Here is a 23,822-nt window from a genome sequence, read left to right on the forward strand (position 1 = left end):
TGTCGGTGCAGGTTGGTTGTGTGAAGTTCAGCTACTTCGCCTTATTATAGGTGGCACCTGTGTTATGGGGAGAGGGTGTGTGGTGTTCCTTGCAAAACAGTCAACGTTGTAATATTGCATAAACATTAAACTGTCATCGGTACATGCGTCAAGATATGCAAATTGAAATCTAAAAATTGTGTTTATTCATTTACTTTTTCGCAACTAAAATTCTATAAGAGCAAATTATATTCTACATCTCAAAGTTTTCGGGAGTGGTTTGTAAGGGTGAACTTCTGAACCCGAATAGCTGTAATGCGGGGATCGCCTGTATTTATTTTGCTGCAGAAGATGCCAATTATTGCAGGATAAATCTTTCAAATATAATTAATGTCGGTATAAGTTTGCGAAAAGATGACTGAGTTTTGCTCTGAATTGATCTTTGCTTATTTTTCCTCCTATCCTTCCTCTAGTCTCTGGAGCTGGAACTAGCTGAGGGGTTTCAGGGAAGGGTTATAACAACACAGTCGTCACCCCTGGTGGCATCGGCTGCTCAATTCTTCCTTCAGTTGTCGGACACCCACTATGCATTATTACAGCTGCACGATGGCACAGTCAGCCTGCTACGTGACTTTCCACAGGTGAGAATGATCAAACAATACGTGTACATATGTATGATCAAATGATGCCTCTACTGTAACCCCCAGTACTTGGAAATTATTACTGAGTGGGATCTGAGTTGCATCTAATTTCTTTGGGGGTCATTCTTTTGAATGTGAAGCACTACCCTGGAAAGGAAATGTGGTTATTAGCTTGGACTTGGCTCATTGTAGGTGGTTTCAATCTTAGTTGTTCAGCTGCCCATATCTACCTGGGCGAGGTGTTTACCTTTGTTGGATCATTTGAAGTTTAAATATTTCACTGCAAATGGAACCCATTCCATGAAACTTGAAGTATCCATGTGAGGATTGTGCAGGTGAAAATTCAAAATGTGAATATTAACTGAATTTACTTTAATGTACATGAGTGTTTTATTCAGAGACACTGACATTTATTACCTACTCTGGTTTCACCTTTGAAAACGCTTGTGGTGGTTCTTTTTGAATAGTTTTAGACCTGACGGTGACGTTACTTCCGTAATAGCTGGTTGGGAAGGGGTTCCAGTAATGACATAGGCACGGCAATACATTTCTGTCCGGACAATACACACCTTGGAGGCGATGATGTCGTACTGCTATTCAAAGTGGTGGGTGATGTCAAAGTGACTTTGGGGAAATGCTACAAGGTGGCTTTAGAGCCTGGTGATTGAAGGGCTAGGAAAGTGAGTATCAGGTACAAGTCAAGTTGTCTGGCCTTTTGTCACTTCTGGATAATATTGATGTTGTGAACGTTGTGTCTGCCTCTATTGAATGGGGTGGTTGAGTATTCCATCATCCTGATGAATTACACAGATGTTGGAGAGCCTTTTTAGAAGGTAAACCACTTGCTGCTGCTTTTACAGCCATGATGTGATGTAAATTGTTGATCTTTGATAATATTGAGAGTTTTGTGGTGTGATTTTGTTATGGGTTGGGGATTTAGGAACAAGTGCCTTCAGACTTATTCACATGATCCTGAGTTGTTTCCCACATTTTGGATCAAAATGGAATGTTATTAAGGTTCTTTCAAAGTCTGAAGAAGGATCTCAACCCAAAACGTCACCTATTCCGTTTCTCCAGAGATGTTGTCTGACCCGCTGAGTTACTCCAGCTATTTGTGTCTATCTTTTAAGCTTTAATTGTGTTCCTTATTACAGGTTGTGCTCGTATCCTTTGCTGCAACTGGTGACAAGATGGTGGCAGCTGTCATGACATCTAGGAACAAAACAGTAAGGAACTCTTTCAACCGAAAGCAAAACTAATACTTTTAATACTCTGCATGTAACCTGTCCCTGGAAGTGGTTGCTGGGACAGTCTTGTGGAAGTTTGCTCTCTATTGTAACTATGCTATTCTACATTTTCCAGTTAAGCATCCCCGAAAAAGCATTGTTCTGCCCTGATAACCAATCTGGAAAGTATTATTACAAGATCAACCATGCAAACTGTCCCAAAGAACACAGAATTAAAGAAGATGCTAAATCACAATAGATTAGTAGAGTAAAATGGTGTGGCTATATGTTCCAGGAACTAAATTTAAGAAAAGAGCTGAAGCACACGAGAAAGGATTTTAAACTGTGCCCTACTTGCCTTCTTATCTGGACATTTAAAAAAAAAAATTCCATGCTGTTATTCAAAGGGCAGAATATCTTCCTTGTCTCCTTGCCAATATTTATCCCTCAATTAACATTGAACTGTTTGGCGATCTGAGTATTACAAATATCAATTTCTTTATTGTATATCATAATATACATTATCTTATATTATACAAAGATGATATCTACATCATTATTATTGAAAATAATGATATCGATATCTTTGTATCAAACATAATGAATACAGTTAACTCACTTTCTCTTCTTCCCTCCCTGTATAATCAAACAGGCAACCAAGGGCGGTGATAATTCATGTCATGGGTTTGATACTGGAGGCATTTTGGGTCTGGTGATAAGCAGAAATGCTGTCTTGTGAACTGAGCTTTCTTTTGTTTCACAGGCTTTAAGTATTAATCTGTACTCTGCAGATTATGGCAGGCGATTGTTAGACACAGCCATGAACTTTAACTTGGATCCAAATAGTGGACAACCAGAACAGGTAAGTGTGTGACTGGCCTGATTGCAGGCTGAGGAACTTGTTGGGAGATGGGGGTGGGTTACGGGGAGACCTTTGGAAGGAAGCAGCTCTGCGTTAGAATTTGGTTGCTGGCTTCGTGTTATTCCGGGCAAAGTGGATGATTTACTGAAGTGATGCATGGGGGAAAATCGTGGAATTTTGACGGCTCTGCAACATATCGAACTATCATTTGGGAGCCTATTTAGTTTGTGCATTTCGTAGAACAACATAGGGCGGCACGGTAGCGCAGCGGTAGAGTTGCTGCTTTACAGCGAATGCAGCGCCGGAGACTCAGGTTCGATCCTGACTACGGGTGCTGTACTGTAAGGAGTTTGTACGTTCTCCCCGTGACCTGCGTGGGTTTTCTCCGAGATCTTCGGTTTCCTCCCACACTCCAAAGACGTACAGGTATGTAGGTTAATTGACTGGGTAAATGTAAAAATTGTCCCTAGTGTGTGTAGGATAGTGTTAGTGTGCGGGGATCGCTGGGCGGCGCGGACTTGGTGGGCCGAAAAAGGCCTGTTTCCGCGCTGTATCTGAAATATGAAATAAAAAATAAATAAATAAAATAAGAAGCATGTTGTTCCTGCAGCTGCAGATATGTCATTGCAGAACTGTTGAGATCTATGGTGTTCGTGCATACATATAAAAGGATCAGTGGGAACATTTCTGTTTCATTGATGTATATCTGCAGTGAATCTTTGCTTCTCGAGTGGAATCTCACATGATCCTCTTTTGCTCTCAGCTCTATATTCAGGCTTTCCTGAAGAAAGACGATTCTGTTGGGTATCGTGCTCTGTTGCAGACCTTTGATCATTCATTAATCTTCATCCAACAACCAGGTGTGTAAAATGGTTGAGGGAAGGAGGGGGCTGATGAATAAACATGATCAGTTACGGTTTGAAGGAGGGTCTCGACTCAAAACGTCACCTGGCCTTTTCATCCACAGGTGCTGCTTAACCCGCTCCTCCAGCACATTGTGTTTTGCTGAAGGTTGCAGCTTCTGCAGATCCTGGATCGCCAGTTGAGGTCAGAGACTGGAGACACGAGTGACTGCAGATGCTGGAATCTTGAGCAAAAGCAAAGTGTGAGATGAACTCTATTGGTCAGGCAGCATCTGTGGAGGGGGCAGTCTCAAGAAGGGTCCTGACCAGAAACAGTTAGTTCCTGTCCCTCCACATCTGCTGCCTAACCTACTGAGTTAATCCAACAATATGTTTCTTGTTGTAGAAGCGGAGGTTGTTTATGGTGCATTTCACAGTGTGAGGGTTAGATTCTTGATGGAGTAAACTGTCTTACTGTCTACTAATTTTAAAACCTTAAATGTGGGGAAATACTTGGCAGGTCAGGAAGTATCTGTGGAGAAAGAAACAGAGCTAACATCTCAGGTTAGTGACCCTTCATCTGAATTGGAAAAGTCTGTATGTTTGATTGAGGTGCCTGCTCCATACCTTCCACTTGGTCTGGTTACTTTTGTTTCTAGACCCTGGCTATTTTTAAACATTTTCAGTGGCTCAGTTATGTTTACCTCGCTGATTATTGAACCGGCTATTCAAATAAATAAATGCTGCAGGTACAGGTGAAAGACTCTAATTGGCCACAGGTGAAGCGTTATATTCATTGATCAGTTTTATCAGTGAATTCATTATAACTTCATTCTGATACTCTCCACTGGGATACAGGGGTCTTGTAACTTTAATATTCCTTCAGTAGGTTCTGCCTGTTGGTTAGTGAAAGTATCTGCCCCCAGTCAGATTTTTGAACCTACATCCCCCCCCCCCCCCCCCCCATGAAATTATTGGATACACTATACTGTCTACTTCCTTCTCCTCAAAACCAAATTACTATTTCTCATCCACTGTTTTCACAGGTCGAATTATTTGGACCCGAGACGAGGCATTAGCAGAAGTTGTTACCATGGAGATGGTGGATTTGCCTCTAACAGGAACACAGGCTGAGCTGGAGGGTGAATTTGGAAAGAAAGCAGGTACTGTGGAATGCTCAGCAACTCAACTGCTACTAACTTCCTAAGGAGAGAGAGAGTAAGGAACACTTAAATCATATTTCCATTTGATTAAGATTGAAGAGAAAATTTGGTTCCTCCATTTTGTAGAGCCGATGAATTGTTATTGATTTTAGTTAATACTCACTTCCTAGCTGACAGTGTTGATCTATAGCTTCAGATGAGTAACTAATGATATTAGATTCTTTCCTTAACACATTAGAAGGGGAATAGTATGTGAAATGTTGACAGATGGTCAGGATCCTGTGTATCATGCATCCACTAATCACTGCGAACACAAATATGCACCATGAAGATTTATGGAGGTTATGCTGGAGCATGACATGGTGTGCAGCTGTATTAGAAAGCTGAGCTGTTTCCAGTGTTATCCGTCTTGCCTGCTGCTTTGTGCCAATCGGAAGTAAACGTGTAATTAATGTTGGACTGGATTGGCAATCATGAGGTAAATTACTACAATGGGAAGTATGAGGAGTTTAACAAATCTGGTCATTTCTGGACTGCTCCAGAAATGGGTGAAAGCTGCTGGAGGTTGGGCAGCGAATTCTGAACTGCAAGAGCGGATTTTAGAACATTGGTTACTTTGGCACTTGATTGTTGTCAGTCATATTGGTTTTAATTTAATTAGCATCTTTCATATTGCAAAGGTGCGTAAAGTTTTTCATAGGAGTCAAATGAAAAAAGATGAATACCGAGGTGTATAAAGATTATAGGGCAAACTCTGTGTCTAAAATTATACTAAATTTATGATAATAATTTGATTTTGAGATGGTTATTACGGAGAGGTATACAGAGAGGGCTGTAAGTCCAATACAATCAGATGAACATTTTTTGCAGTCCTATCCTATGTTTATGCATGTGATTATCAATATCTGAACTTAGAAACGGATTCTTGTTTGGGATGCTAAAGCTTCATTCAGTATTTTTAGATTGCGTGGTAGTTCTTTGTTCTATTGTGAATGACATGACTGATGTGAGAGTGTAATTTGAACATAAATCATAGAACAACATAGACAAGAACAAGCCCTTCAGACCACAATATCTGTACCGAACGTAATGCCAAGACCGTCTCTTATCTACCTGCACATAATCCATATTCCTCCATTCCCTACATACCCATATGCCCATCCAAATGCTACTATTGTATGTACCTCCACATGCTACTATTGTATGTACCTCCACATCTGGCAAGTGTTCCAGGTACTGACTACCCTCCGTGTAAAAAAACTTGCTTCATACATCTCCTTTAAACTCTGCCCCTCTCACCTCAAAACTTGGATCTGTATTTGATTTTTTCTATCCTGGGAAAAAGGTTCTGACTATCTATGTCTCTCGTAATTTTATTTATTTCTGTCAGGTCTCCCCACATCCTCTGGTGTTTCAGAGAAAAGAATCCAAATCTGTCAAACCTCTCCCATAAGCTAGTATCCCTGAATCCAGGCAGTATTCTGGTAAACCACCTCTGTACCCTCTCCAAAGCTTTCATGTCCTTCCTGTAGTAGGGTGATACTGCAGTATGAGCTGCATGCAATACTCCAAATGCAACCTAACCAAAGTCCTACCAAGCTCCATCATGACCTCATGACTCTTCAATGCCCTGACACATGAAGGCAAGCACAGCATGGGTCTTCTTTACCATTCGATCTACTTGTTTAGTGGACTTTTAGGTCTAAGCCCCTTGTTTGTAATCTACATTATGTACAAAAGCTGTTGACTTTGGGCCGAAATATCCCGTGTAGAAGTGCTTTGCTAGTATGTTAATCATTATCAGGCGTTGTGCCAGCTGCAGTAGAGTAGCACTGGGCAAATAATTGATTTCGTTTGTTTGGATATGTAGGAAATTGCAGGTGCAGAAATCCTGAACAAAACACAAAGTATTGGGGGAACTCAATGGAGGGGCCTGACCCGTCTGCCCATTGCCTCCAGCGATGCTGTCTGACCCGCTGAGTTCCTCCAGCACTTTGTGCTTTGCTTTTTGCTGCTGTTGTTTGTCGTTGTATAGTGCTCATTCTGCTTTCTAATTTATGGTGGGAGAGAGTTGGTGTTAGTCAGGCTGTTTATTGTAGAGTTATATATGAGAAGGTGCTGCTTATTTACTGCACCAGTGCATTGCATAACACTAGCACTCGAAATTTATCATCAAGACAAGTTCCCTTTGGAGCCAATGGTGCACCATGGTTAAAGGCCTCTGATACATCCATTGTAGAATAAAGCCTAGAATTGAGCTATTCAAATGTTTCATCATAATGTATTCACATCCTTCACATTAAGCTTCCTTGTAATTGTGATGCCAACATTGGGATGGGAATACTACTCGTGGTTTACGCTGCTTGTTCAACACATGACTGAAATGCTGCTTTCTTTATTAATGCTGCTGTGGAGCCAGCTGCGCAAGGTAGCATGTTTAATGCATAGCTTTGTTGTTCTGTCTTTTGTTGGAAGGTGCAAACATATTTTTGCATGTCCATTAAGGAGGAAGATTTATTTTGTTTACATATATGCTCGAGGACTGAACTGACCTGCAAGATCCCTGTTCTGTAAACAATGAAATTCAAGGATTTGCATCTCTGGTATTTAACCTGCCCGAGAGAATGCAACTAACTAGCGGAATAGAGGTGGGAGAAGCAGTGTTTAGTTTACTATTGTCACGTGTACCGAGGTACAGTGAAAAGCTTTTGTTTGCATGTTCTCCAGTAAAACAAAAGACTATACTGATTACAATCAAGCCGTCTTCTGTGCACAAATAAAAAGTACATTTTGTGCAAATCTGATTTTAAAATAGTTCAAAAGTCTCCAGTAAGGTACGTGGGTGGTCAGGATCGCACTCCCGCTGATCAGAGGACCGTTCAGTCAGTTGCCCAATAACAGCTGGGAAGAAACTGTCCCCCAGTGTGGAGGTATGAGTTTTCAAACTTGTGCCTCGTGGGAGAGGGGCGAAGAGGGAATGACCAGGGTGAGACGATCCCTTGATTATGCTGGCAGCCTTGCCGAGGCAGCGTGAAGTGTAGATGAAGTAAATGGAAGGGGGGTTGGTTTGCCTGATGATCTGGGCTACATCCACAGCTCTGTCTTGTGGTCTTGAATGGAGCTGTTCGCAAACCGGGCTGTGACGCGTGGATATTTGGATTTTTTTGGAAAGCTTTTTGCTTAGATCCCGCACAATCATTCGGTGTGCGAAATGTACGAACAGGTTACTGGCATGGATAGGTGGATGAGTATGAAGTTATCCACTATGGTGGCAAAAAGCAGGAGGGCAGTTCATCTGGACAGCAATGATTGGAAAAGGAAGAGATGTAATGAGACCTGAGTGTCCTTTTGAACTGGTCACTGAAGACATGTAGATGTAGCAGGTTGTTAAGAAGGAAACTAGTGTGGTGGACTTCATGATGAGAGGATGTGGGTTACAGGAGCAGGGATATCTTACTGTTAATTGTATGTGGCCTTGGTGAGACTGCTCGTTGTATGAAGTTTTTATGTCCCTCTTTGAGGACCGATTTTCATGCTTAAACCATTCTGGAACAGCCATGACTGTGAAGAGAGATGGGTTGATTAGCCTTGTATTTGCTCCAATAAAAGAGAATGGGAGCGGACTTGTAGAATTCAACTATTAACAGGGCAGACCAGATGCAGGACTGGGGTGTCTTCGCCCAGGCATCATAGTCCAAGGGAATAGGGTGTACTGAGATGAGGAAAATTGTCTTCCCCAGAGAGTTGTGAACCTGTGAAATTATCTACTGCAAAATGCAGCTGAAGTCAAATCAATTAAAAAATTCAAGAAGGAGTTGGGTATGGTTCTTGGGGCTAAAGGGATTGAGGGATTAGAGGCGAGAATGCAGAAAATAGTGTGTTGAAATTGGAAGATCAGCTCTGATCATGCTGAATATGGGGACACAAAGAACTGTAAATGCTAGTTTGTGGGAACTGGCTTGATGGGCTGAATAGACCCTGTTTTCTATGTTTCTGTTTGATCGCAGTGTCAAAAAATGCATACAGGAATCTATTGAACATCAGGGGGAGAGGTCCACACATATTTACAGATTGAATCTAAATGCCCAAAACTGCTAAAATGTTAATCACAGATAGAAAACCAATGTTCCTGTACTTGGTGCATATGAAACAGTTTTCTGCTCTAGTACAATTTCTGATTGTGTATCTATTCTGACAGATGGTCCGATGGGAATGTTTATGAAACGAATATCCTCGCAGCTGAGTCTGCTACAAGCATGGAGCTACCAGCTCCTCAAAATGTTTTACAATGCACGCAAACCTCGAGATAATTCCAAGAATGAAATAACGATCGAAAACCTGGCCCGAGATGAGTTTAACCTGCAGAAGATGATGGTGATGGTAACAGCATCTGGAAAGGTAAACGATTCAGAGCAAGTTGTCTTCTGCTTGGCTGGGTTTCTGCATAAACTGGTGACCTGCAGTCCCTCATTGAGTTGGCGATGTTTGCTTAAAATAGTGAAAGTTGGCTCATGGGTCACCTGCTGCAGCGTGCGTCCGTAGATCACGAGGAGAGCACATACCGAGAGTGTTAACTCCATCCAACATTCTTGGTGCTTTTATTACATTTTGTTTCAATTGTACAGTAGAAAATAATATTTGCAGAATTGGTATATAACTTTCATCTTGGCACAAAATTTAGTGTGATGCACCAGTAATCGATTTCATTCACATGTTCTTGAACTGTTTTTCATCGTTTGTCCGTTCACTTTGAAAAACCGATCTGATTTTGTCCTTTATTTGTTCTATTCCGGATTATTTCATAAGTGCTGATTTTGTATATTTTTTGAGACATGGAGACCAGAACAGAACAGTCTCATAACAATTCTTGCTATTGAGGGCATGCAGCGTAGGTTTACTAGGTTAATTCCCGGAATGGCGGGACTGTCATACGTTGAAAGACTGGAGGTACTAGGCTTGTATACACTGGAATTTAGAAGGGTGAGAGGGGATCTTATCGAAACGTATAAGATTATTAAGGGGTTGGACACGTTAGAGGCAGGAAACATGTTCCCAATGTTGGGGGAGTCCAGAACAAGGGGCCACAGTTTAAGAATAAGGGGTAGGCCATTTAGAACGGAGATGAGGAAAAATGTTTTCAGTCAGAGAGTTGTGAATCTGTGGAATTCTCTGCTTCAGAAGGCAGTGGATGCCAATTCTCTGAATGCATTCAAGAGAGAGCTAGATAGAGCTCTTAAGGATAGCGGAGTCAGGGGGTATGGGGAGAAGGCAAGAACGGGGTACTGATTGAGAATGATCAGCCATGACCACATTGAATGGCGGTGCTGGCTCAAAGGGCCGAATGGCCTACTCCTGCACCTATTGTCTAAAACCATTCTTACCACAATTTGTCAGGTGTGGTGACACCGGGACTAGTATGTCACTATTTTATTTTCTCATTGATTAGCCAGTATCTGAGCCTGCCACCTTTGAAGATAAATCACACCATTAGCTGGTATTTAAAGTGGAAATGAGGCAAGGTTGGCAACCAGTGGGTATATTGTTTGCGTTGCCAAAGAAAGTCCAGTGAGAGTGCCAAGTCAGTTCAAAACACACTGCAAGAATATATAAAGTGCAAGAGTGAGGACAGAAGATCTATTGATAGATGAGGGTTTTTAATTGTTTTGATAATTTCTTGCACTTTTCATTATCAAGACGTATAACAATATTTGCTCTCCTTTTATTCCTCATTCTGGTATATCATCTGCCTGTTAATAGAATAAATGCTTTGATTTAAGTTTTTAACACCAGTGGTTGGTTTTGGAAATAGATTCATTTAATTCACAAGTCCAAACTGATCATTGATCACCCATTAACATTATTTCAAAGTTGTCCCACTTTCGCGTCCATACTAGGGGCAATTAACAGCGGCCTACCAACCCACATGTCTTTGGGTTGTGGGGTGGAATCCTGAACATCCAAATGAACCCTTGTGGTCACAGGTAGAATGTGCAGATTCCACACAGTCAGCACCCAAGGTTAGGATCGAACCTGGGTCACTGGTGCTGTGAGACAACAGCTCTACCAACTGCGACAATGTGTTGCCCAAATATTTGGTCAACAAGCAAAACCTCTGTGTTCATCAGTTCTGGGTTGTAGAGTGTTTCAAACCATTTAGATGTTGGCTTTATCATCATTTTACAAGCTGAACTGAATGTGTTTATTTCCTGACTTGGTCCTTTTTTAAAAAATTTCAGCTCTTTGGGATTGACAGTAGCATGGGAACCATTTTGTGGAAGCAATATTTAGAGAATGTGAAACCAGGCTCCACTTTCAAACTGGCAGTGCAGCGAACGACGGCTCATTTCCCTCACCCACCACAGTGCACCCTAATCATTAAGGACAAGGTCAGAATATAAACTGTGTCCTCCAACACTTGGAGTATTTTCACTGAGTAAGCTTTAATCATCATTCACGTTCAATGGTTTCATGTTTTGTGTGCCCACTTTGCAGTGTCTCAGTTGAGGCAATGAGAGTGTTCACAGAATTTATTATTTGACTTGGTACGGGGATTTTGCTCTTTGAGGGAAAATACACTGCCATGGGTAGACATGATTGGGGCATTTAAAAGGCTTTTAAATAAGCTCATGGATATGTGGGGATATGGATATGGATAGATACGGATTATGTGAAGGCAGAGTAGATTAGTTTAATTTGGCATCATGTTGTATTGTGCTGTTCCATGTTCTGTATTCTAGGACCTTTGACCCACTGTGTCTATGCCGGCTATCATGCCTATCTATCCTAATCCTGCTTGCCTGCATTAATTGCAGACTCCTCTTTTATCATTCATAGAGTCATAGGGTGATACAGTGTGGAAACAGGCCCTTCGGCCCAACTTGCCCACACCCACCAACATGTCCCAGCTACACTAGTCCCACCTGCCTGCGCGTTTGGTCTAGATCCCTCCAACCCTGTCCTATCCATGTACCTGTCTTAACTGAATCTTAAATGTTGGGATAATCCCTGCCTCAACTACCTCCTCTGGCAGCTTGTTCCATACACCCACCACCCTTTGTGTGAATAAGTCACCCCTCAGATTCCTATTAAATCTTTTCTCCTTCACCTTAAACCTATGGCCCTTGATTCACCTGTGAGAGACCCTGTGCATCTAAGCATGGGTGTCAGTGCATCTATATTCAAATAGCCATCTGACTGGCTCTTGAATGGTCTAGCATAGTTTTTTTTGGAAGAGTGGTTGAAAGAATGGAAAAGGATTTGTAGAGAGTTCTGAGAGAAAATCCAAAATGTCAGCAAATGAAATAAATCTTATGTGATAAGTAATTTGATTGGATTAAGACCAAAAATGCTATTGATGGGTGTACTGGGTAAAAGAACTAAAATACAGTACAAAATTTCATGCAGAGCCAGGCTTGGCCTGTTGGATTAAAGAAAGAGTGAATTGGCAAAGGGAGCTGAATGGATGGCCCCAAATCTTGTGGCATCAAGGCAAGTGTATTGTTACGTGTGCAAGTACATTGAGGTAAAGATATAATTAATATCTTGCCTGCAGCAGTGTCACAGGCACATGGAGTCAGACAACACATTAAAACATTGTTCTTTGGCTCCTTCATCTTTGGAAGAGAGTGTGGAGAAGGCAGAGGAGGATGTTTTTGTGGTGAAGAAAGTATTTATTTTGCATTCTTTGTTCTCTGAAGAGTGATTAGTTTTGGAAATGGGTCTAAGAATGCCTTGGGGTTCAGCCAGATCTGAAAGTGGAAGGTTAAGCTATTTGTCCGTGGATGATGTTCAGATCTAGATCCTTGGTCCAGAGGAAACGTGAAGTGAAGGATATGCAGGGGGGTTGAAAGAGGAGGAAAAAGTGATCGTAGCTGGTAGAAAATATATCATTTATCAGATCGTAACTCGGAAAATATGTGTTGAATTATGGGCCAATGGCTAGATAATTTGGAATTTAAACGTATGGTATTAAGCCTCTGAAATATTTTTGTCTGGAACATATACTCAAAGAAGTGGGTTTGGGAGAGGGAATGGGGAATATGGGTGTAATGTGGAAATGATCAGAACTTTGAATAGTACGGGTGTCGGGGATTTTGGGGACAAGGCAAGAGAATGGGGTTGAGAGGGAGAGATAGATTAGCCATGATTGAATGGCAGAATAAAGGATGGGCTGAATCGCCTCATTGTGCTTCTATCACTTATGAACTACCTTGTCAGTAATGGTTACAAGGATAGTACGGGTTTATATTTTGGCAGAAACAAGGAAATGACTGAATCTGATAACCCCTTGTCGAAATGTTCAGACTGCTTTGCAGATAGCCAGTAATGATTGGGTTTTATAATACTTCTGTAAAATGTGGCGTAAATAGTCAATTTTACATTTGTCTAAATTACATTCCTGAACCAGTCACTACTTCTGCTGTCTTAATTTTCTATACAGGATTTTATTTAAAGCATTACATATTTTGTATTAACATTGATGAAAATGTTTTCCCTTTTCCCATTTTCGTTTCCCACTCTTTAATCAGGAAACCGGACTGAGTTCTCTTCATGTCTTCAATCCAATCTTTGGAAAACGGAGTCAAATCAATCCTCCAGTTTTGACCCGCCCTATTCTTCAGTCTTTGCTGCTTCCAATTGTTGACCAGGATTATGCTAAAGTTCTGCTTCTCATCGACGACGAGCATAAGGTAATGTCAAATCTCATGATTGGGATAATGGGTCCATTGGTGTGATATTCTCTCTCTGTCACTATTAATTAGTGCTAATGGTGATGTATTTGGGTATGTTAAATTGTGGGTCTAACTGATCTTATTAGGCAGCTATTGTAACAAAATAATTGTTGTTGACCAAGCTCAGTGGCACAACAGTCACAGGACTTTGAAGATCAAAATCAAAATGCCAATTCTGTAAATTGGAAACAAAAACAAAAAATGCTTAAATTCCACATCTGTAAAAAGAGAAACAGAGTTACTGTGTGAGGTCAATAATTTTGCCAGATATCTGAAAGAGGGAAAACAACTTAATTTTATGTTGCAGAGAGGATGGGAGAGGAATGAATACCTGAGCTCAGGATTGCAGTGATGATAAACAGTTGCTTGGCAGAAACCAAAAACAGAATGGGTGGCTGCTTTAATTGAGTCCATTGAGAAGCTGTCACTTCATTCCTCCATCTCACTCTTCCTTTGACCTGTTTGTCATTGGCCTCCTGCATTTTTCCACTGAGATTGAATATAAACTTGAGAAACAATGTCTCGTCTTCCATGTTGGAAGGTCACAGCGTTCTGGACTCCTTCACTGTGATTTGTCTATTCCAGCTGAGCACTGATGTTGTTTCATTTTAAACCAGTCAAATATGTCAAGGGTGGTTTCTCTGCTTTATCTCTTGGCAGATAACGGTCTTTCCCTCCAGCAGAAATATCCTGCAACAGCTGCAGAACTTGGCCCCCAAAGTTTTTTTCTACTTGATGGACCCTGTTTGGGGAAAGTTGAATGGATACAGTCTGCACAAGGTATTGTAGTCAGTTTTAAACCTGTGAGTAAATTGAAGTGTCTTTAATAGCTTACTCTCAAGCATATTGTTCTCTGGGATCCAGGGCAACATTGGGCATAACACTTTTCACCTTGTTGTAAATGTGTATGTAAACATGTTAATGCAGTAGATAATATACAGGAAATAAACAATAATATCTAATATAGTTTAAAAATTCATTGTTGGGATGTGAGAAACTGCTTGGCATAACTGGGACGCTCACTTGGCTACTTGGGGGAATGTTTAAGAGTAACCAATTTGGTGTGAGATTGGAGTTATGCATATTCCAGACCTCGTAAGGTTGAGCTTTTACCTTTCCCGAAGGACATGTGTGAATCAGGTGTGTTTTGTGCAACAGGTAATGGCAGTTTCATGGTCAGTTTTCAAGTTCATTAGTTGTAGGAGCAGGATTAGGCCATTCAGCCCATCAAGTCTACTCTGCCATTCAATCATGGCTGATCTATCTTTCCCTCTCAACCCCATTCTCCTGCTTCCCATAATCCCTGACACCCATTCTACTTGCACCTTTCTATTTCTGTCTGATTAGTTCTGTCCAAATGAAGTCTGATGGCCTGTTCCATTTTCTGCCAGTGAGCAGTTTCATTATTATTGAATTTGCCTCCTCCTTTTTGCAGGATCTTGGCACGGAAGAAATTTGGGAAGTGGTGATTCCAATAGACACACAAAAAATAGTGATTGTGAAGGGAAAACGGTCGAGCGAGCACGTGCACTCACAAGGCCGGGTTATGGGAGATCGGAGTGTCCTCTATAAGGTACGGTGTAGAGAAATGGCGCGAGGAGGAGACGGACGTTTTGAGATGGGCTGCTGGATGAAGGGAACAAACAGCAGATGGAGCTAGGTTGGGGAAGGGGAAGGTTGAGACAGAGGCTGCAAGGTGATGAGTGGAACCGAATGGGGGCGGGGTGAGGAAGGGGTGACCGAGGGATAAGTAACCCAGTTGTATAGGTGTGTGGGTCATAGGTAAATGGAACAGGTGACACATGGTAACAAATTGGGGTGATGGGGCTGGGGGAGGATGGAAAAGGGAAGAGTGAATGGATATGAACTAGTAGAAATGGGAGAGGAATACTAGATGTGTGTACATAAAATTGAAAAATTCCATTGGATTGTAGACCAACTGGAATATGATGTGTTCCTGCTTTCAATTTTCCTCATATTATTGCTTTAGGCGTGTTAATGCCATTTTAGAATCTACGAATTTAAAAGTAGGTCTGTCTTAATGTAAACAGAAGCCAGTTCTTGAAAATGCCATGGCCTCTGACATACCTTTATTCATGGCATGTGTGGAAAAATGCACAATAGCTTTCAACCTACAATTCTGTCCCAAGTCCTATCTCGACTTCTGTTAGAATAGCGAATGCTGGGCAAAATGAAAGTCTGGGATCATTCCGAGCTGTACTCTGATATCACTAAAGAGCAACCCCCCAGAGGAAGAATAGACCTGCAGTGCCTATTGTTAAATAAAAAAACAATGTACAATATTGAATGAACTAAATGGGCAAGGATGTTTAAACAGTGGCAATGCCTCCAGTTGCTGATGTTACATTGAATGATTCTACAGATTAATGAAAATAAGTTTCATTTCTTCGTACAATTGATCAATCAAACATGGTACAACTCGCGCTTACTGTTAAACTCCAATTAACCTCAACAGGATAATTTTTTGTGTTACTTATTCCTTGGTCACCCCTTCCTATCCCTCTTAATGTGTTCACCGGTCAGTGATGAGAATGGCTTTGTTACCTTTGAGATTACCTCAAGAAGATTCTGTAGTTTTGCATTTTGTAATCGTTTAATTTACTGATTCATTTCCCAGTTTACATAGGGTGAATGCACTAAATCTTTTTTTCCCCCCAGCAATTGGGGAATCGGGAACTAGAAGACATAGGTTTAAGGTGAGAGTGGAAAGATTTCAGAGGAATCTGAAGGGCAACTTTGTTACCCCTGAGTGTGGTGGGTGTACGGAACACGCTGCAAGAGAGGAAGTGGTTGCAGCAGGTACAATAAAAGCATTTAAAAGACATTTGGACTGATGCATGGATAGGAATCCTTGAGAGGGACGGTAGGCTAAACACAGGTCAATGGGACTAGCTTCAATGGGGATCTTGGTTGGCATGGGTGAGTTGGACTGAAGGGCCTGTTGCCATGCTGTATGAATTTATGACTATCAAATTGCCGGATTCTCCTCTGAATCCCTGACTTCTGAATTTTGCTTTCCAGTATCTGAATCCAAATTTGTTGGTGGTGGTGACTGAGAGCACAGATACACACCATGAACGCACCTTCATTTGCATCTACCTTATTGATGGAGTGACTGGTCGAATTATTCACGAGTCTGTGCAGCGGAAAGCAAGGGGGCCCGTTAATATTGTGCATTCGGAGAACTGGGTGGTGGTAAGAATGGAGAATATATAACTTGGGGAATTAGTGATGTCTTTACATCTTTCACAACATGACTGGCTTGGCCACTCAATTCACATTTATAAATGTTTTGTTTAATTGTTCTTCCATCGTTCCTCTTCGATGATCCCTGTAGTTCCCCCGACTGTGTATGTATGTGAAATATGCGGCAGATGCATTAAATATCCCTGTATATTGTTATGCCAGCTGGCTATGGTGCATGTCACAGTTAAGATCTATCCAGCCAAGCAGGTTTCCAACAAGAATTTCTGGATAGTGATTAAAAATGTACAAAAAACTGAACGAGGAATCTGAATCTGGAATTTAAACACGTATAATTTTAATTATTGATTCTGGATACAAGTTTAGCAATTTCAAATAATTTGAATGTTTTGGTAATTAAATACCACACTTATTAGTGCAATAATTTCCACGTGTGTGTGTGAGCTGCACTGAAATTTCAGATGTGAGCATGATTTTCCGCCATTGGTGGTCACAGGACTTTTTTTGGAATGATTGCCACTGTATGTTGGGTGCTCCCCCTCCATCTCTTTTGTCCTAGTGTTCAGTTGCTGTTCTTCTAATGTTCCTCTGCTGCAGTTTTGTCTAATTAGCTTCTTGACACTGTCTAGATTGTGCTTACGATGTATGACTTATTCCTAACTCCGCTGTCTGCTGTTCCTTTGCCAGTACAAGTACTGGAACACGAAATCCCGAAGGAATGAGATGAGTGTTCTGGAGCTATATGAGGGAACAGAGCAATACAACAGCACGGCATTCAGCTCACTGGACCGTCCTATCTCTCCCATCATCTTTCAGCAGTCCTATATATTTCCGTCCGCCATCAGTCTGGTGGAATCCACAATCACAGAGAAAGGGATCACCAGCCGCCACCTGCTGAGTAAGTAGAAGACCTTTCTTGGGCATGTAATGGAGAGTGCATAACAGATGGTGGATGGGGTTATTCTGTTCTGAGCTGACAGGACATATCTTAACACCGGCCCGAATTACCGAATTCACAGATCAAGCATTCCTGAAGCTAAATGTTTTTTGAATGATTGATAGTTTACTTTATTGCCATGTGTACAGAGGTACAGTGAAAAGCTTTTTTGCTAAAAGATACAGCATGCAAACTGGCCCTTCAGCCCACTGAAACCCCGCCATCCATTGATCATCCTTGTTCTATCTTGTCCCACTTATCAACCACTCCTTGCACACTATGGGCAGTTTTTACAGAGGGCAATTAAGCTACAAACTCACATTTTTGGGATGTGGGAGGAAACCGGAGCACCCGGAGGAAATTCACACGGTTACTGGGAGTCCCAACCACAATTGGGCTATTAAACACCAAAACCTCCAAATAAACTCTGAACTGTATAGAGTTGAGGGTTATTGTTTTTGTCTTTGCACTATTTTTGTTTGTTTGCTTTTTATACACTGAACTTTTTTGTTGTTGTTTATTATGGTGTTTATAGAGTACAGTTTACATATCTGTTGTGCTGCTGCAAGTAAGAATTGCATTGTTTCGTTTCGGGACAAATAACAATAAAGCACGCATGACTCTTGAACTTGCAAACTCCACACAGACAACACCCAAGGCCAGGATGGAACCTAGGTCTGTGGTGCTGAGAAGCAGCAGCTTTATCAGCTGCACCACTGTGGTTGGATGCATGATTATTGACTTGTCAAGTGCTGGCCCTGAATTCCTGAAACACACCTTAAGCTGCTTGACCCGCTGAGTTACTCCAGCATTTTGTGATACTTAAGTGACTAATGGTTTGTTTGCCACAGTTATAATATTGTGATGTCAAGGCTATGGAGTGGGTATAGAAATGATTTGTCGGGAGGATCTCGAGGTTGATGAACATTTATTTCGGGGAGAGATAGGAAACTGACGGATGTGTAGAGGAGTTTACATTTATGGAAGGTTTGATAAAGTAAATGGGCTAATCCAATTGCATTGGGCATCAATAGATTTTTGAAGGAAACCAGAAGGGAGTTTAGAATAGAAACATAGAAACATAGAAAATAGGTGCAGGAGTAGGCCATTCGGCCCTTCGAGCCTGCACCGCCATTCAATATGATCATGGCTGATCATCCAGCTCAGTACTCAATACTCTGCTTTCCTGTTCTTGCCGCCAAAGTGGATAACCTCACATTTATCCACATTATATTCCATCTGCCATGCATTTGCCCACTCGCCTAATCTATCCAAGTCACTCTGCAGCCTCCTAGCATCCTCCTCGCAGCTAACACTGCCACCCAGCTTCGTGTCATCCGCAAACTTAGAGATGTTGCATTCAATTCCCTCGTCCAAATTATTTTATTTATATTGGATGCCAGAAAATTAAACTTAAAACATGAAATAATTCAAATTTCAAGCACACAGAAGCAGAACACTGCAGCACATACAGGTCCGTTGGCCCACAAAGTCCGCATGGAACGTGATGCCGAGATGTGTGGATATATATTTGAGAGGGAAAATATTAAAAGCATTGTTGCAAAAGGTTGAATGTTTCAATCCAGCATCAGCATGATGGGCTGAATGAGCCTCATTCTAATCGGAATCTATAATTCTATGTTACCAATAAAGGGTGCACTGGATTGACTGGTGGTATTCTGCAATTAATCTTTGATTCTAACGGGTAGTTTTCTGTCCGGCAGTTGCATTGCACTCTGGAGGAATTCTTTCTTTACCGAAAGCCTTTTTGGATCCTCGTCGCCCGGAAGTTCCTTCTGAGCTAAGCCGGTGAGTTAACACATTCCCACGGAGACACAAGCAACTGCAGATGCTGGAATCTTGAGTAAAACACAATGTGCTCGAGCAACTCTGGTTCAGGCAGCATCTGTGGAGGGAATGTTTTGAGTCAGGACCTTTCTTCATAACCACAGATGCTGTGTGACAAGGCCTGAATTGCATAAAACAATTACAAAAATCAGGGCTTTACATGTTGGAATTTAGGAGGTTTAGATTTGAACAATGGTTTCAGCATATCAGGGAAGATTTAGGCTAGTTAAAGAGAAATTATTTTTGTAGATTCCAATCTGAACAATGAGGCATGAAATAATTCAATCTAGGAGTAGTGAGGCAATGAAATAAAAGAATTGTGTGTTCAAGAGCGAAATTGAGAGACATGTTTACCCAAATGAAATTGGCAGAAATTATGCCCTTTACCAAAAGCAGAAATTGATTTTGATTGAATATTGACATTAATTACATTTTTAGCCAAAGGAATTAAGAGATACTGGGAAAGATTTAGATTTAGAGATACAGCGCGGAAACAGGCCCTTCGGCCCATCGAGTCCGCGCAGCCCAGCGATCCCCGCACATTAACACTATCTTACACACACTAGGGACAATTTTTTTATGTATTACCCAGTCAATTATCCTACATACCTGTATGTCTTTGGAGTGTGGGAGGAAACCGAAGAACTCGGAGAAAACCCACGCAGGTCACGGGGAGAACGTACAAACTCCGTACAGACAGCGCCCGTAGTCAGGATCGAACCTGAGTCTCCGGCGCTGCATTTGCTGTAAGGCAGCAACTCTACCGCTGCGCCACCGTGCCGCCCTCAGATCAGGCATGATCTCACTAAATGGTGTCAAAGGGTTACTCCTGTTCCTGCGCTCCTGTTTTTAACCTGTCATCGTGCTTTGTAACACCAAAATTTGACGTCAGTTTTTTGTTTAACCCTGATTATTTTCTCTTTCAGAGAGGAAAATTTAATTCCTTATGCTCCAGAACTACCAATCCGACAAGAATGGTTCATCAACTATAATCAGTCTGTTTCCAGAGTACGGGGGATATACACAGCTCCATCTGGTCTGGAGTCCACTTGCCTTGTGAGTGTCAAACAACCTTTTTGCCGACGACTGTTAAGTGTCTTGTGCCAGATTCTTAAGGCTCAACTTGTCAGTTCTGTCTGGGACCACAGCAGGAGAACATGGTCAAATTCCACAATACCTCGTTAAATTCTCCATTTTGTAGCATAATGTATAACGATGATTCATTTTGTAACATCTACAAATGTATTACCACTTGTCTCACTGTTGTGATTTTGCTTCCACCTTGGCCACCACCAACACTTTGTTGGTTTATTAAGGAAGCTTACTTGAACACATTTAACAAATCCACCCTGGCCTAGCTCTTCCCACTGTGGTGACCGATTTGGGAACACTTGGCATCAAAATCAACTTTATGTTAAATACTTTGTCTTCAGACAGATGGTCCCGACCCGAAACATCACCCATCCTTTTTCTCCAGAGATGTTGCCTGACCCTCTGAGTTACTCCAGCACTTTGCGTCTACCTTCGGTATATACCAGCATCTGCAGTTCCTTTCTACACACAATGCCGTGTTTTATGTATATCTGCTTGGATTGCCATTTTATTGCCCTTATTTAAATGTCAATAATTTTAATGGTTTAGACTCCATTCCTGGTCCCATAAATGTTAAATCACTTGGCTAAGTCTAGATTTCTGCAGCTCTTGCTAGTTACAGTAAATAATTCTCTACCAACTAATGTTGGTACACCCACCATTGGTGGAAGTCTTCAAACACAGCGCTGGACACTGTGCGTCCCTTTTTCCAGGCGTGATCAAGGCCTTGGAAGAAAGGCGGGCAGATTGTGCCGCCATTCCCTTCATGCTCCGAGCTTAACCAGAGTATTGCTGTAGTAGGAAATTACTGGCACCCTAGATCTAACACTTGAGCATGCTTTGTCTATTTCAGGTTGTTGTTTATGGATTGGACATCTTCCAGACCCGTGTTTATCCATCCAAGCAATTTGACGTTCTGAAGGATGATTATGATTATGTGCTTATCAGCAGCGTTCTCCTTGGACTGGTTTTTACAACCATGATCACAAAGCGCCTTGCGCAGGTGAAGCTCCTGAACCGAGCCTGGCGATAGATGTCATCAGCTTGGAAGAGAATAGTTGTCTCCTCGTCGAGTGGAGCTGAAGATGGGTGCAACCTTAACAGGGACCCCCATGCTCTTGCACCCATGTACATACTATGTATATTTTTGGTAACACGTTCTCAATAAGAATCAGAGTGACGGACACTTTCATGAGCAGATTTTAACAAAAGTTGGTTTCATCGTTGTAAAAATTAATTTGTTTCTATTGATCAGAAGTTTTTCTTTGGGATAAATGATGTTTATGTTCCTGCAAAATGGCTCGGAGATAGAAAGGGACCTTTTGAAAATAATATATACAATTAATGACAGTTGAATCTGAATATTTCCTGATGTTCTGCTTTAAATCTTTAGCCTATGCTGCATTTTTAGATCTGGTTGATACTTTATTTGTAGATGGATGTTGCCTCTAGCTCAGGTTCCCTATAAAAATGAATGCTGGATATTCGCATCTTTGTTAGTCTTTGAACAGAAAACGTCAGTCTTTTTGTCTTGCATTCTGACGATATCCCTTTGGTCTAATTTTTCTATCTATGAGGCAGGACATGGACTGTTTCAGAGAGAGGTGGATTTTCCATGTTGAAGCCCTGCCACTAGGTGATGCTGGTGCTTTTTGTCCCCTTGCACTGTGAGGTTGGATTGTGGTAGAAAAGTTTACAACACCCTCTCCCTTTATTTTCTGCAGCCCGAATATACTGAATTTGGACAATAAACTACTGACTTGCATCCTTTAGTGACACAGTAATGTTTACCTCTTGCCTGAGTGGAAAAAAAGAAAACATTTTAACATTGCATGTTGATAATATTCGTGAGGTGAATGAAGCAGGACTACTGATTGATTTTTTGGAGAGAATTTGTAAACCTAACTGTTAATTTTTTTTATTGTATTGCCGAAGTTGGTGTGTGAGGGAGTTTTGAATTGCGTGAGTGCGCCCCACATCACAAATGTGTGAACAGCAAAAAATCGTGAAAATTTTGAAATTTGAAGGTGTACAAAAGGAATTGAAGACCTTAGCTGTTTTGGATGTTTAATATTTGACTCCTGAACATCCGATCGTGGCAGGCATTTAGAGTCAACTTAAAGTGTGCAATGGATGCGTGAATGAACAGAATTAATGTGTGAATATCTGATATTCTAAATATTTGCCCATGTTTCATCATTGTTTTGCAGGAAAGGGATGGTTTGAATGATAGTTATAACCTTTTACTAGTTAGTTTGGTGTTTTATTCTCTCCCTTGCCTAAAATTCAAGTACAGCCACATCAAAAATGTTGAGACTTAAACACACCTTAAAATTAATGCATTGAAATTTTGTTAAATAAAAATTAATTTATGTTTGAGTTATAGTTTTTGAAACCAATAAATAAAATGTTACTGTGACATTGAACTTTGTTTCCTTCAGCTTCAGTTGGACATAATGTCATATTTGAATTGGAAATTAATTAGGGTTCCAGCCTGAAACATCCAGATGGGTCCCAACCCAAAATAACGCACATGTATGCTCTCCAGAGATGCTGCCTGACTTACTCCAGCACTTTGTGTCATCTTTGTTAAACCCACAGTAATGCTATTTTCCAAATTCTTGCCCGATGATCAATATTTGTACAGTCATCACTTTGGGTTATAGAGGTGCTTTTGATCTTTACTCTGATTTCAGGTCCAATAAAATGTTGCTTTCCTAGCATTTAATACAAGGGCTTAGTCCTGCTGCAGTGAACTCTCACTTTTAATTGATATTAAAATGAAATATACATTTTATAAACAAAATAATAAGTTTAACACATCTGTGAAACAACAAAGTCCCACAAATAATAATGAAATAAATAACAGTTTAAGGGATGTTGATTAAGAAAAAAAGTGAACAGGGATGTCAATTGAGGGAAAAGTTAAGGTCAGACCCTGTGGATGTCTCTGCTCTTAGAATAGTGCCCCTGGATTATTTGTTTCCACCTGAATGAGCCGATGGCGCTTCTCACAATGCAATACTCTCTCACTGCAGTAACTGCAGTGAAATCTCACTTGAGATAATGTGCTTAATTTGTGATACGGATTTGAATCCTCAATCTTTGAACTCTGAGTCTTATCAATGAGTCATGACAAACAGCTATAGATGTGAGTATATTCATGAAAAGTCAAATTTACTGCTTAGGAATTTTGCAATGAATACCTCATAAGGTATATTATAGAAAATTTAATGTTTATCTGACCCCAAGGTTTTTAAGATGTAAGCTCTATA

General features: G+C 41.0%; 1 protein-coding gene across 1 annotated transcript in view; it reads left to right on the forward strand.

Moving 5' to 3' along the window:
• Positions 1–22,960, forward strand: part of emc1 (ER membrane protein complex subunit 1) — a 30,091-nt gene extending 7,131 nt beyond the window's left edge. Inside the window, exons 8-22 of the mRNA XM_078425250.1 lie at positions 453–620; positions 1,775–1,846; positions 2,610–2,708; positions 3,472–3,568; positions 4,597–4,713; positions 8,912–9,111; positions 10,950–11,099; positions 13,242–13,403; positions 14,106–14,225; positions 14,881–15,018; positions 16,488–16,661; positions 17,358–17,568; positions 19,332–19,416; positions 20,382–20,511; positions 21,401–22,960. Of these exons, the coding sequence (XP_078281376.1) occupies positions 453–620; positions 1,775–1,846; positions 2,610–2,708; positions 3,472–3,568; positions 4,597–4,713; positions 8,912–9,111; positions 10,950–11,099; positions 13,242–13,403; positions 14,106–14,225; positions 14,881–15,018; positions 16,488–16,661; positions 17,358–17,568; positions 19,332–19,416; positions 20,382–20,511; positions 21,401–21,580 (2,103 nt within the window). The 3' untranslated portion in view covers positions 21,581–22,960. The remainder of the gene's footprint in view (positions 1–452; positions 621–1,774; positions 1,847–2,609; positions 2,709–3,471; positions 3,569–4,596; positions 4,714–8,911; positions 9,112–10,949; positions 11,100–13,241; positions 13,404–14,105; positions 14,226–14,880; positions 15,019–16,487; positions 16,662–17,357; positions 17,569–19,331; positions 19,417–20,381; positions 20,512–21,400) is intronic.
• The last annotated feature ends 862 nt before the right edge of the window (positions 22,961–23,822 follow it).

Source organism: Rhinoraja longicauda, chromosome 30 (assembly GCF_053455715.1).
Source record: "Rhinoraja longicauda isolate Sanriku21f chromosome 30, sRhiLon1.1, whole genome shotgun sequence".
Lineage (NCBI taxonomy): Eukaryota > Metazoa > Chordata > Chondrichthyes > Rajiformes > Arhynchobatidae > Rhinoraja > Rhinoraja longicauda.